At 36.0% G+C, this 15647-nt stretch overlaps 2 protein-coding genes across 2 annotated transcripts; both read left to right on the top strand.

Annotated features, from left to right (window-relative positions):
* Window positions 1-1692: 1692 nt before the first annotated feature.
* LOC113339775 (disease resistance protein At4g27190-like) lies at window positions 1693-5410 on the top strand. The gene is made up of 2 exons (XM_026585006.1): window positions 1693-5079; window positions 5202-5410. Exons 1-2 carry the CDS (start codon window positions 1759-1761, stop codon window positions 5223-5225), a joined length of 3345 nt encoding a protein of 1114 aa, XP_026440791.1. The 5' UTR covers window positions 1693-1758; the 3' UTR covers window positions 5226-5410.
* An 8166-nt stretch (window positions 5411-13576) lies between these two features.
* On the top strand, window positions 13577-15304 carry LOC113339767 (accelerated cell death 11-like). Its single transcript, XM_026584995.1, has 4 exons — window positions 13577-13949; window positions 14051-14235; window positions 14357-14508; window positions 14941-15304. Exons 1-4 carry the CDS (start codon window positions 13773-13775, stop codon window positions 15048-15050), a joined length of 624 nt encoding a protein of 207 aa, XP_026440780.1. The 5' UTR covers window positions 13577-13772; the 3' UTR covers window positions 15051-15304.
* Window positions 15305-15647: the final 343 nt, after the last annotated feature.

Here is a 15647-nt window from a genome sequence, read left to right as displayed (position 1 = left end):
CACGTTTTATAGATGGTTTGAACAGCCTAATTCAGCAGGGGATGACTTAATCCGTATTTACGATGGTTGAAGAAATCCAACAAGCTATTAAAATTGAACGGCGTGTTCTCAATACTTCCAGACAAGCAAATCCACGACAAGCTCGTTATCAACATTATTTTAAAACTGCCAAACCATATAACTCTTATTATGGTAACCAAGGAGAAAGGGGGTCAACATCCATTGTTGATCCATAAGAGATAATTTATGGTCACTCTATTCAACAACCTCAAACAAACAATTTTACTTCAAGTCAATCACCTCTTCCAGTAGACAATGCACCTTTGATGAATATTCCATCTGCTAAACCATCACAGGCTACTCAGCAAAGAGATGTTGCTCCAACTATTAGAGGTAATAAGTATTAAAAACAATTTCCTCCTTTAAGTAAAGCTCATAATCCTTATACAAAGTTTTGGGAAGATATGTGTAACAAGTGCAACCAAACTGGTATTGGTTTCTAAAAATCTAAACCAAACCAATCAATTAACCATTTGTTCGGTTTCTAAATGGTTTTACCTGGTTTCGGTTTGTTCCATTGGGTTAATGGAAAACCAGCTGTATGTCAGTTTTCTGAAACGGACAATTCAAATCTTTAAAAAAAATAACAGTTGAATTTTTTTAACCTACATGCAGAATGTAATTAACACACAAGCGTAGTTCATAACTCAATTTTATAAGCATAGTTCAAAACATAAACATTAAAGATTCAATATACATAAACCCCAAGTTCTGCATGCTCCAAATTCATAACTCAGTTGAAGATTCCGTCGATTGCCGACTGGAGATGAAGAAAAGAAGAAGAGAAAAAATGAACTCGCCTTGAGTAAGGGTAGAACTTAGGTTTACAAACAGTGAGATGGATGGGCTAGATTAAATCGATCTGATTTTAATCAACAGCCAATACTTATCGGTTTCCCATTGGTTTTTGGTTCGGTTTTCAGATCAAACCAAAACCGAACCAGTAATGTCGGTTTTCAATTTTTCTTACCATAACCAATCCATTAGTTAATGATTTGGTTCGGTTTCTTCCTAATCGTTTTGGTTCGGTCCGGTTTCGTCGGGAAACCGAAACCATGTTCAGCCCCACATCCGCAGACGAAGGAACAAGGATGCGACTTTGTTTGTGCGCCCTGTTTTAACATGGATAGTGGCTGTTTTAGTTGAGATTATGATATATACTCTTATCTATGTTTGCTGTTTAGTATAATTAAAGTAGTTGTGCACAAGCTTCCTTATGCTAGCACGCTCGAGTCGACAAAGAAAATGAAGTTTAAAATTTTGGTAGTTGGGAAACCGAAATACACGAAATTTACGTATAAATAATCGAAATTTTGATAGTTGTCTTGTGCACAAGCTTCCTTTCTTCCATGAATTCGATCGATGTTTACTGTTTATTTACGTATAATTTTGATAGCTGTGCACAATTTATCAAAATTATATATATTTCACGATTATCGAATTCTGACCTAGCTAGCTAATTAACTTATTATACTTATTACTCGATCTTGGCCTATATAATGTTTATTTTTTTTCTTCTTAATTTTTTAATGGAATTAATTAAGGGTGGTGGTGTAATTTGCTTGCTTAAAAATGGTAGCTATTACAGATTTGGTGGTGGCTGATAAACCTCTGTAATTTTCTTACATCTCATTTCTCAAAAACAAGAGTTTCCATCCAAAACGAAAATAAAAGAAAGAAAAAGAAAAGAAAACGAAAATGGCCGAGTACATTGTGACTCCCGTTGTTGAGATTATCAAGTGTTTTGGGCCTTCAATTAAGCTTGGAGCTGGATACTTAGTTGAACATGAGAAAAAGATTGGGAAGCTTAGAGCCAAAGTAGAATCGTTGAAGAAATTAAGATCAAAGTTGCAAGAAAAGGTAGAAGCAGCCGAAAAGAATCTTGAAACAATTGATCCAGATGTGACGGATTGGTTTATAAATGTGGATAAGGAAGTTAATCAAGATGAAACACTGGAAGGGTTACTTAATGTTCAAGCTGATCTTGATCAAACGATGCAGAAAAAAATTAAACATTTTACTCGTCGCTTTGGCGTCGGTAAATTTATAAGTAAAAAAACAATAACCATCGATGATCTTTTTAAGAAAGGAAGCAATTTCTCAAGTATTTCTTATGCCAGTAGTTTAGTTCATGGTGCAGATGATTTTCCAACAGATCTAGATTTTATACGGTTTCCGTCAAGAAATTGTGTTATGGAGGAAGTCATGATAGCGCTGAGCAACGACGAGACTAACTTGATTGAGGTGTATGGAATGGGAGGAATCGGAAAGACGATGTTGATTAATCAAATTTGTAACCAAGTTAAAGAGGATAGGCTTTTTGAGGTGGTCGTGTTCGTAACTGTATCTCAGAATGTAGATCTGAAAAGCATACAAGATACGATAGCAGACGCATTACAGTGTCAAACTGTTAAAAAGAGCGGGGATACGACCAGAAGAGCGTTGCTTTTATACGAACGATTGAAGAAGGTGGAATGCATACTCCTTGTCTTAGATGATATATGGGCAAAGGATTTCGAACTAAGGCATGTAGGCATGCCTAATGGCCCAAACAAAGGTTGCAAAGTTCTTATCACTTCAAGAATCCGTAAAGAATATTGTGGTTCTCATTTAATTCAGAAGAACATCGAGGTGAAGACCATAAAAGAAGAGGAATCACAGGGTTTGTTTATGAAGAACGTCCGTGATGTTCCGGATTCTGCTTTAGCTGAAAAGATCGTCAAGGAGTGCAATGGTTTGCCAATAGCGCTTGTTGTGCTTGGCAAGGGATTACGAAACAAAGACACCAAGCAATGGGAAGATACAGCTCGTCAACTAAAGAATTCTCACATTCAAGTAATCGAAGATATGGATTCCAAAGTTTTCTGGTCAATAAAATTGAGTTATAATTTCCTGAAGAATGACATAGAAAAAAGATGCTTCCTGCTTTGTTGTCTATTCCCGGAAGACCATAAAATAACTGTTTCTGATGATCTGATGATGTACTTCATCTGTGATAGTCATTTGCATGGATTCACTAATCTAGAGGAAGTCAGGGGAAGATTGCACACAGTATTGCAATTACTTACGGATTCATGTTTACTAATGCGCAGTGAAAACAAGTCTACTGTGTGGATGCATGATATCATCCGTGACGTGGCAATCTCAATTGCCAAGGAGGAGCATGGGTTTTTTGTAAAAGCTGGTATGGAGTTAACTGTGTGGCCGTCCATTACGAATTCTAGGGTGGCAAGACTGTCGTTAATGAGAACTTCCATCAGCGGTCTCCCTGACAAACCAGCACTTCCTCGTCGTCTGGTAAGCATATCTTTGGAAGGAAATAGAACATTGAAGAACATCCCAGATGATTATTTTCGAGGTATGAAGAAAATCGAAACCCTTGATTTGCGCTCAACCGGTATTTCTAAATTACCATCGTCGATTTCATTACTTTTAAGTCTCCGATCACTTTTTCTAGATTATTGTGTCTTTAATCCTTCCATTGACATATCTCTAGTTGTATTTTTAAAGAAGCTTGTAATACTTAGTCTACAAGGGTGTAACTTAGAACGACTGCCACAAGAAATCGGTGAATTAACTGGTTTGAAGTCGTTAAATTTGTCAAACAACAAGTCTCTGCAAGTTCCACCAAATATTATATCGAGGCTGTCTCAGTTGGAAGAGTTGTACATGAAGGAGAGCTTCAGTGGGTGGGAAATGGAAGGGTGGCAAAGCGAAATGAAAGCTGCTGGTTTAGAAGAGCTAATATCTTTATTAGAAAAAGGTGTATTAACTACTCTACACTTCAGTTTAGATAAGAGTCGTCCGGAGCTTCTTTCCGAAGAGGATGGCCGACCAAGTGGTAGCATCCGTTTGGATGTAACTTTCGGACAGAGAACAGGGTTAGACTATATGTCCAGTGACAATTTCATTGAACTTACACTTAATTCGCATCGAATTCTTCCAGTCATTAAGGTGTTGCTGGAAAGAGTCGGAGCTCTAAAGCTGAAAAGGAGTAACGATTTAGAGAGCGTGGCACAAATCGGTCCAAATCATGTTGGCTTCAAAAATATGAAGTCTCTCGGTATTGAAGAATGCAATGACCTGGTCTTTCTGATGAGGGCAGAGGAAGCAGAGGTCGCAAGCAACATTTTCAGTTCCATGGAAGTTTTACAAATTTATTCAATGGATAATTTGGAGCGACTGTTTGATGGACCTGTACCAACAGGATTCATTGACAACTTAAAACGGCTGGATGTAAAGCAGTGCGATAAGATGGTTAGCATTTTTGACTCAAATTTGTTGAAACAGGTGCCGAATTTAGATGAACTTAATATAGAACATTGTCAAATGTTAAGGGAAATATTTAACTTAGAAGAAGCAGCTGAAGAAGGAAGTGACAATGTCAGTGCACTTTTCAAACTAAGAAAGATATGTTTGCATCATTTGCCATCTCTGGAGATGATATGCAAAGGAGTGATTCCAAATGGAAGGTTTGACAATCTTCAAATAGTGGATCTTTATACTTGTGACGGAATTAAATATCTCTTCTCTCTGGATATTGCTACAAGGCTTCGACAGTTAAAAGAACTCAAGATTCAGTATTGCTTCGGTATGGTGAACCTAATTGCACCAGAGGAAGATATGGTAGGATGCTCATCTACCGCTGTATCTCCTGCTTCGATATTCTTTCCGAAGCTAGAATCGATATTCATTGAATGCTGTTTGAGTTTAGAGCATTTATGGGTCGCCAAAACTCTTGGAGATTCTGATAGGAACCCAGTTCTACTTCCTGAATTGAATAGACTAGAGCTAAGTGGTTTACCTAAACTTACTGATTTGCATCAAGGGTCAACCAGTCTGGAATACCCTTGTTTACAACATTTAGAAGTAGTTAATTGTGAAAACTTGAAGAGGATTTGTTTATCGCATAAAAGAACACCAAAGTTGGAAAAGATTGTGGGGGATGATGAGACGTGGTTTGAAAGCATTGAATGGGAAAATTCAAGTGACAAACAACATATGCATCACCTTTTCCAGGTTTATATTCTTGTTCTTGTTCTTGTTTTTTGTTAAATTTGAATTAACGGCACAATGATGAATCTTTGATTTGTGTATGTGAATTTGTGATTGATCCCATTTCGAAATTTTGAAACCTGCAGCGTTATGGTGAATCAAAGAAATAAGAAGAATGAGAAATACGATGAACTATATAACTTGCTTCTCCATTGGTGAATGTGGTTGTTTCAGATGGTGGCACCAAGAAGCACGAAGTTTATTTTCAACATTGAGAAAATTTTCTCCTCAACATGAATTTTGCTATGCGTTGTTTAATTCTGTGTCATTCAACTATTGATTGATATTATTTTTATTTGTGTATCAGTACAGATAATTTTTATTTTAAAAAATAATTAAATGAGTTTCCTGTTTGCGATACTTAAATCAAATGTGAAAATTTGAGTTTTCTCTTTCAGAAACCCACTATTCTTATACCTCTAGCCCGAAATACCATATTATGAGTTAAAAGTAGTAGGTTTTAGATTGACTTCCTGTTTTAAATTTTTTTTTTTCTTTTTTTTTGAAAGAAAAACACAAAGATTTTCATTGAGAAAAGGCCCAAAGGCAAAGTTACACAGTACAGGGTATTTTCTCAAACTCCATCTTAGAACTGACACAAACATGAATATTAACACACCATTTCCTACAACAAAGATTGTGCCTAGCAAACTTGGCTAACAGATCTGCCACTTGATTACATTTTCTATTCCTAAAACAAACAACAACACTTCCTAAACAAAGAACTAAATGCTGACATTCTCTAATAATATTACCATCTTCTCAGGGAGAGATATTGCAGAGACCATTTATGCTTTCCATAACTGTTTTATTATCACCTTCCATTATAACATTCTTCAGTTGAAGATGATATATCCATTGGAGAGCTTTTAAGGCTGCAACATCTTTTGCTTGGGCAACATCTCTAACTCTTTCTACCATTGTCCGGGCCTCCACCAATTGACCTGCAAAATCTCAAATAATTAGAGCAATTCCAGCAATATTACTATCAGGAAGAAAAAAAGCATCAATATTCATTTTTAGCCGTCCTCTTTGGGGAGGGTTCCATCTGATTATGTTAGTTCTGCTTCTTTCAGTTCTGGTGAGATTATTGCATAACACCTGTACTTGGTTGATATGATTGTTAGTTTGGATTTTATTCTCCCTACAATAATCTCTAATTCTGTGAGTAAGGCTGTTGGTAGAGCTTCTTTTGTTGTCAAACACCAGTTCACATCTTTCCTTCCATATGAACCACAGAGTAATGACAATGAGATTGATTGTTATCTTGTTTCTGAAATTTATCCTTGAATCTGTGTTACTCCAAGATTTTACCCACTGTTGTATGTCTTGAACACTGGAAAGTTCTTGAGCAATATCCTGAGATATGGCTTCCAAACACTCCTGTCAAAGGTGCACTAAATGAGCATATGAGTGGTAGATTCCTCTCCATTCATGCATCTTTTACAACTCCTATCTTGGACTTGAGAATGTCTAGCCAATCTTTGATTAGAGGGAAGATTATCTTGAGCTAATTTCCATAAGAAAAATTGGCATTTTTGAGGAATTTTGAGATGCAATAAACCAAGCCAAAATTTGGATTATTCTTCCTTATTTCTCAGGTTTTGATTGTGCTCACAGAGAATTGCTTTATAAGCTGAGTTTATTGTAAAATTTTCGCTGCTATTCAGAGACCATTGTATTTTATCTTCATGTTGTGTAGATGGCCTGATATTTAAAATTTTCTCCATCTGATCTTGAGTAAAATAGTTTGGGAGAAGATTCACATTCCATCTTTTTGGGTGACTGTCAAAGAAATCAACAACTTTCATATGCAGAGGGATATATTCTCCATCATTGAAATTTTGCTGGACTTGCTGAGCTGTATAACCTTGAATCCAATTTTTCTATGAAAGCATACTCTTTTTTGTCATCTCCAATCAGCCATATGTGAATTTTTTTGACCCATTCTAGACCTTTGCATATGCTCTTCCAAATTTCAGTGCCCTTATCAGAAATATCATCTTGGAGGATGTTCTGTTGTTTGAAGTATTTGGCTTCTAAAATGAGGGCCCATTCTTTGTCTTTTTCCTGAGTAATCCTCCAGGACAGTTTGGTGATAGCTGCTTCATTATATGCCTTTAAGTTCTTGAAGCCAAGACCTCCCCATCTTTTTGGAATGGAAATAACACTCCAAGAAATGAAGTACAGACCTTTACCATTGTTTTTGTTCCACCAGTACTATCTCTGTGTATCTTCTAACTGGTTTATTGTTGTTTGAGGTAGAATAAAGCAACCCATCTGAAATTGATCCATGGAGTTTGTAACAGATTGGATTTGTGTGCTTTTCCCTGCATGATTGACCAAACCAGCTTGCCATTGTTGGAGCCTTTTCTGCATTTTATCTTGGATGTTGTTGAAGTATTTTTTTTTGCTCTGCCAATGAATAGATTTATTCCCGGGTACTTTTCCTCAAGAGCCATTAAGTTCATTCCCATTACTTGACAAACATCATTTTTCAGATCATCATTGAGTCTCTTGCTGAAGTGTAGGCTAGATTTATTTAGGTTAACCAGTTGCTCTGAGACTGTGTAGAATTTGTGAATAACATTATTGAGGCTTTCAATGGAGCTTCTTTTTCGCAGTGGAGAATAAAATGCAGTCATCAGCGAAGAATAAGTGAGAAACTGGAAGACTTCCTCTAGCAGGGTAAACTGGGTTGATGTTCTTTTCCTCTACTTCATGTTGTATCATTCTACTAAAACCTTCCATGCAGATGATGAAGAGATATGATGAAAGACTGTCACCTTGTCTTAGACCTCTAGTTGGAGTCATAGTTTTAATTGGTGATCCATTGAGAAGTATAGATATTGTAGCAGTTGAGATGCACTTATTTACAAGCTGACACCATCTTTCACTGAAGCCCAATTTCTCCAACACTTTTATGACAAATTTCCATTCCATCCCGTCAAAAGCTTTTGACATATCAAGCTTGACTGCAACTACACCATAATAAGCTTTTGTGTTCTTCATGTGATTAACGATTTCATGAACAATAATGGTGTTATCTATTATGTTTCTGCCAGGAACATAAGCTGCTTGCCATGAGGAGATGATTTTATGAAGAACTGGTTTTTAGTCTGTTGGTCATGAGTTTTGAAATAATTTTGTAGGATGTGTTTCATAAGCTTATTAGCCTGAAATCAGCTGGGGTTTGAATGCAGTTGTTTTTTGGTATGAGGGTTTGGAAAGTGTGGTTGCATTCTTTTAGGATTTTACCATCTCTGAAGAATTCCTGCACCATGTTATTTATGTCTTGTCCAATAATTTCCCAATTTTTTTTATAAAAGCCTGCTTGGAAGCCATCTGGCCCAGGGGAAGACCATGACTTTATCTGGAAAACACATTTCTTTATTTCTTGGGAGTTTGGAATGGCAGTGAGCTTTCTGTTGTCTTCAGCTGAGATGCAAGGGGTGATGAGGTTCATAATCTCTTCATCTTCATCAGGATTAGCTGTGGTGGTAATTCCTTGGAAATGGTCTAGCAGAATTCTTGAGATATCTTCTCTTGTGTTCTTCCATTCTCCTTCAACATTCTTTAGAGAGTGTATTTGGTTACACCTTCTCCAGTAGTTAGCTTTGGCATGGAAGACTCTAGAATTTCTATCTTGGTACTTGATTTCATCTTCTCTTGATTGTTGGAAAACCATTTTGTTCTTTGTTTTATAGAGATCCTTTAGCTGTTGTTGACATCTTTGTTGGGCTTCAATGTCTATGATAGGATGATTGATGATCTGCTGAATCTGATTTTGGGTGTCTTTAATCTTCAGATCAGTGTCTCCATACTCCTTAGTTCTCCACACTTTTATCCCCACCTTTGTATGCCTGAGTTTGTTGGTGAATATGAAAGCTTCTGTGCCCTTTTTGTTACATCTCCACTGTCTCCTAATATCTTCTTTAAAGGTTGTATTTGAAAGCCAGTGTGCATAAAATCTAAAGGGTTTGTTAAGGTTTTCATCTTTAAGGTTTGTGTTCAGCAGAATAGAAGCATGGTCTGATCCACAAGGAATGAGGTTGTGAAGTATGGCATTGGGAAAGATGTTCATCCAGGTTTGAAGACATAGAGATCTATCAAGTATTGTTCTAACTTGATTGAGTTGATCTCTATGGTTAGGCCAAGTGAAAGGGTTCCCGTGTATGGGATATCTATTAGCCCAGATCATTGACAGTGTTGGTGATGATTGGTTGTGACTGAGTTGGGTTTATAGAATAACTTTGCCTTTCATAGTTGTACATGGTTGAGTTGAAATCTCCTATGATTACCCATTGGGATGTTCATGTTTTGACCCATTTCATGTATGAATCTCCATTGAACCTGTCTTTCAATGTCATAACAGGAGCTATAAAGACAAGTGAGGAACCATTCAGAGTTAGTTACCATGTTTTTAATTATTAGATTGACCATGTAATTAGAGGAATGAATGAGCTCAAACTATATTCCATCTTTACAGAGTAAACCTAGTCCTCCAACTCTAGTTCTATCCTCATTACACCAAATGTTAGGATATCTCATTTGTCTCAACAAGTAAGTAGCTTTCTTGATGGTAGATTTTATCTCAGATAGGAATATAATATCTGGGTTGTAATTGAAGATGCATTTTTTTTCAGATGATCTCTAGTTAATTTATTTCCTAGACCTTGTAGGTTCCATCTAAGGATTTTCATGTTTATGGCTATGTAATGCAGATCACCAATATTAATATCAAAATTGAAGAAAATAAAGATCTTGAGGTTAAGGGTTTTATGGAAGGTTACCATTGAATTTCCTTATCCTGCATCAGAGCCATGGTAGTTCACAATGTGATTATCCCAGTCTCCAACTTCTTCTTGCTGCTTGTTATGCTCATCTTTCTTCTCAATGGGTTCAGTCATATGTTGTTAGAGCTAGCTCTGGAGCTCTCTGCTTCTCTGATCCTTTTAAACCTTCTGAAGAGCCCTCTCCTGCTGATTTAGCCTTTTTCATGAGTATAAAAAGTTGACGAGCTATCTTCCTCTTGTGCTTGTTCAGGATACACATAGTTGCACTACTGACCATCTTCTGGCCTGACAAAGAGGACCGTATTGGCTCTTCTGCTTTTGTTATTTTTCTTAGGCGAAAATTCTTGTTGGATCCTCATTGATGTTCCAAAACTCATTATTTTTTCATGTTGTAAGGAATCTTATCAAGAAACCTGATGATATTTTGAGACATATCTCTGACCTCCTTTGCTTTGTTTTTGCAGTCATCATTGTCATGATCAATAATGAAGCAAGCTGGGCATAGCTGGTGTGGCTTCTTTTGGTAAAAGAACGGAATCCACTGTGTGCAGTCAGCAGCATATTGGCTAAGGACCCCTCTGATTAAAGGTTTTGCAATGCTTATCTCAGTAAGATCACCCACATAATTTGAATCTACATGATTGGCATCCTCAGGATCAAGTTCCAGCACATTTCCAAGAATCTTTCCCATCTCATTAGCCACGAACACATTCAGAAATTCCTGAGGAAGATCTTTGAAGATTACCCAAAACTGCTGAGTGTCGAAAGACATATCTCTGTGTTTTGAGTTGGTTTCCAAGGTTTGATAATGCATAGGAAACCATCAAGGCACCATGGATCTTCTGATAAAACCCACTTCCATTCATTAATTGTTTCAAACTTGACAGTGAATAAATTCCTTCCTTTCTTTCTCAGTTCAAAGCTTCCAATTTTGTTCCCCCAGAGAATCCTAGCATTTCTTTCAGTAGTATTTCTACTCATGTTTCCACTGGTAATAACTTTGCCAACGATGTTGTTACTTTGACCCCTTAGACAAAGGCTTGGGTTGATTTGGGCGACATTGATAACCTCCCTAATATCCTGTGAAGAGTCAATTAAGGCGGAATCAAACTGGTTCGCAAGGTTGTTGATATCTTCTGAGGCCAAGGAACGATATTGGTGACAATATTTTTTCTTTGAATATAGAAGGCTTGTGCTTATGATACAAATCAGCCAAATACTGATCCAATTTATAATGGGAGTTTTTTTCCTCTTTTTCCTGCCGTTAATGAAAGGACTGAGATGTGTACCTCCTGTCATAAGGGTGCTGCCATTTTTCTTAAGGGGAGGAGCGGTTCTTACAGTTTTTATCTGCATCTCGTTTAATCTAGGTGACTGATTGAACGAAGTTGCAGTTGGATCGAGAAAACTCTCTTGGACTGGGACAAACGTCATTGAAACACTACCAGGATCTTAAACAAGACAAAGAAATTCATACAAGTTAAAACCTGCAAGCCATAAATGAAGCAACAATGTAAGAAAAGATATTGGGAGAGGCAAAAGTTTGAAAAGAAGAACTTTAAATAAGAATTGATGCTAGAGAACAGTAATTCGCCGTCTTGATGACAAATAGAAACATTGCAGTGCTTTTAACGGTAAGATTGATTATGAGATGTAGACATGCAGAGCTATCATATTCTGGGAATATTTCATAAAATCTTTTAACGATAAGATTGATTATGAGAATTGTAGATGCAGACCACATGTTCTTGCATTGTTCTTTCTCTTTTTACAGTCTGGGATTATTTCATAAAATCTTTTAAAATATCATGGACGATTCGTAGCTCTTTGCTGCAACTTTTTGATGCTTAGGCGACCAATGTTTTGCATGAAAGTGGAAGAGAAGTTTGGAAGTTAATACATTACGCCGATTTGTTGGATTCTGTGAAATGGACGAAATGATCTGTTTTTGGTGCAAGGAAGAAAAGTGTGGTGGAGGTGATTGATCTTGTTAAGTACACGATTATGTTATGGTCTTGTGACTCAAAAACTTTTTTATTTATTAATCTTAGCTACATTTAGAGTGACCGGGAACTTCTTACATCTGTGTGTGATGACCTTTATGGCTTTGTAATGGCTTTCGCCTTTTTCTGACCTTTGCATTCTGTAAATGGTTCTTTTTATACTTAATATAACCTTCTCGTTCGAAAAACTTTAAAGCCAGAGATCTATATAGACCACTACCAAAGGTGTGCCATTGCACAAGCAAACATACCGCACTTAATGCCGACGATTTATACGGGTCGACACCAAAGGTAGTAGGGGATACAAATCACTAAACCAATACGACCATGACTACATTTTGTTCTATACGAGTTGGTATCCTGAGACACTTGGTATCTGTCGTAACCAAAGGGCAAATCGAGGCCTTAAAATAATATATGATCCTCATAACAGATCATATTTGGGCTGTCGGTTTGGTTCTATCGCAACTCGCAAGTGCTTTTATTTTATTCATCCAACGAGTCCGTCTCTACTAGTCTAATTGCCCATGTGTACGGATCCCTTTGACTATGTATGCTAGCCAATGACAAAGGGTTGACTATCGACGGATTTAACCTAACACCTAGCTAGGGGTAAAGTCTAGGAAAACTAATTAATGTCATATCACCAATTATTGTCTTGATCGACCCAAAGGTAATTAAGATCCCAGCTAGACTAGTAGTATTCCTCCTCCTTTATTGGCCCAAAGGTGTTAACCAAGAAGGTCAAAAGAACTCCCTTTAAGACAACACGTGAAACAAAGATATATTACTACAAGTTGTAAAAATATAGTTGTTACAGTGGATAGAGACTGATTTAGGTTTATGTTGTTAATTAGCAAGATTCATGAATGATGATTAACAAGTGGATGCAAGAAATCAAACCTAATCAGAGATATGTTTTATTAGTATTACTTGTATGTTACTTTATATTATTGGATAACACTCATTACATGAAAGAAACTAGCTGGAAGCCTAACAAATTATGCTCCAACAACGTACTACTACATTAATTTAACAAATTCTCGTGCTAGTATTATTAGTTACAGTAAAATACTACTGTTATTACTAGTATAGAATTTCGTATCTATGTTTGTGGATCCCCGTGAATCAGATCTTATGCTCCGAGTCCAGTTTAGCTATTAAGAACTGTTTGTCTATCCGTTTTATGCCTTTAAGATTTTACATTTCTATTTACATCATTATAAACCTCTAGAGCATGTTTTGTGCAATTTTTGAAAATAGTTTTCCAAATTTTTAAAAACATATCCTTTTTTTCCTTATTTTTATTTTCTAAAAATTGTTTGTATGAAACTTTTAAAAATCAAGGAAAATCAACTAAATCAAGTCAAATGTAAAGACTCGTCTAAGAGATAATGATACTGGCCATGACCCACTTACAGTCATTCCCACAATCTCTTATTTTGTTCTGAAAAGAAGAATAAGGAACAAAAAGAAAAAGAAGAGAAAACAATAATTTGTTGTTTTCATTTTTTTTGTTTTCAGAAACGGAAAACATTTTCTAAAAATGTCCCTATCAAACGCGTTTTCTCCGGTTTTCTATTTTCTCTGTTTTTAAAAACAGAATACTATTTTTAAAAACGGTATCAAACAGGTTCTAAGATTTGCGAATGGTGAACCCGTTCGTCAAAAAAAAAATAAGAAAAATAAAAGAAATTCGTACGTGAACCGATAGATGGTACTCTTCACTTTCACTTCACCGGTTGCAACCTTGAAGCTTATAAATACGTTCCTCCTCCCGGAGATGAATAATATCATATCATCCAACGTATAGATTGTTGTTTAACCTGGAGCTTCGCATTATTATCAATTTAGCATCATGGCTCCTACTCTTTTAAAAAAAATGTCACAAGCATTCAGAGAATTAGCAGACACCGTAAATCAAAATAAAGATATGGAAGTGAAACCTTTTGCTAAAGCATGCTCTTACATTACCGATCTCATGCGCCACATAGGTCCACTTTCCAAATTTGCAGTAGACGATTTTGCACCAAGAGTATCTGATCTGATCCCCCTCTGTCTTTTTCTATTTAATTATGTAAGAAAAATTCTCATTTGATTCTTATTTGGTTGTATTTTTATCTCTGTACCTACTAGGTTTGTGATTTGGAGGCAGCGTCAAGATCGTTTCGTTCATTAAGATCAATGATGTGTGGAAACATTGAACAAAACAATGTTAGGTCTCCAGGCAGTCACACAAGAAATCTTCTCATGGTCAAGAGAGTAATTGAGTTGGTGAATATTTTGTTTCAACAGATTGTAGCTACAAATTATGATGATAAGTAAGCTCATAATTCTCATCTTGCTGTTAACAACAGTTTTTTCCAAGTGTCTGCCATTGTGTTTGTAAATTAATTTGTTTGTTAAAAACATTGGTGTATATGACATGATTGCTGCTTGCAGGGGTGATAACTCATTGGCATCTCAAGGACTGGCGGCTTACTTGACCGTGTTTAGTCAATACCACGGAACGGGCTTAAAGGCTACGGTTGAATTCTTCAAGCCCCACATTCCCTCCAAAGCGCAGTTACTTGTCAAACTAGAGGAAATAGATGGTAAATATAAAATCTGAAAATGGGTCATTTGTCCAAATATTTTTAAATCACGATTCAAATGGACGAGTAAGAAATAATTTGGGTGAAATGGCCAAAAAAACAAAATAGTTTCATCCTTGCTTAAATTTAAAAAATAGCAAGGATGAAACTGGATACATCCTGTGTAAATTAAAAATAAGAAAAAATATTTGAAAATGGGCACGATAAAACTGGTTACATCCTGCCTATTTTTACATTTTTGTCCATTTAAACAGTATCAAAATCTAACTGTCCATTTCACCCAGGAATTATTGATTTTGGTCTTTTTAATCAATTTTGTGATATAATATTCAGATACGCTGTATTTACATTTACTCTCTCAAAAAAAATAATATATATATATGTGCGCTCGCTTACCCTTTTCTGTTTTTCTTTTTCATTTTATATTGTCAGAGGCATCATGCGTAGCTCAAATGAGAATCATTGCTGAGGCAGCAACTCGTATCACTCAACACATTGACAACTTATTCATTACAAGGGATCTCGGCTTAGACTGGTCGTGAAACTCAAAGTACGAGAAAACATTTCAACGAACTCTTGAAATCATGAAACTTATCGATGTTGTATGTATTCAGGTGGTTATCTGATCATCACTTCCTGATACAGGGTATTCTTTATCGGTTTTAGTATATTTATTACCTGTTAGAATGGTTGGGTAATTATCTGAATTCTTATGTCTCATGTTTGGAGGCCAGATATAGCCATCTCAAATTAGCTTGGGTGCTTCTATAATTAATGAAAAGTATTTTTATTTTTATTTTTGGTTTTAAACCTTGTTATTTTTATTTTTAATTTTACTATTTTCCCAACATTTTACTATTATTATTATTATTATTAATAAATATATCTTATATTAACATAAAACAAATTATGTCATATACATTATTCATCAACAACAACTTCGGCCGAAGGCAACCGAGCGACAAGCTTGGTGCAAAGAGTTTCAAAAGTTGAACATCATTAGAATCAAGAGAACATATGATATATATTTGATACTCTCAAAAATCCATGGGAACTGAAACTTTCCTGATTCTAATTATCTATATTATAAAGGACAGTGGTGGTTTCCTACATCGACGGTCATCTATAGTTCAGATATA

The sequence above is a fragment of the Papaver somniferum genome, chromosome 1, assembly GCF_003573695.1.
Source record: "Papaver somniferum cultivar HN1 chromosome 1, ASM357369v1, whole genome shotgun sequence".
Lineage (NCBI taxonomy): Eukaryota > Viridiplantae > Streptophyta > Magnoliopsida > Ranunculales > Papaveraceae > Papaver > Papaver somniferum.
Note: the sequence above shows the minus strand (reverse complement) of the source record. Positions and strands in the feature narration are given on the sequence as shown.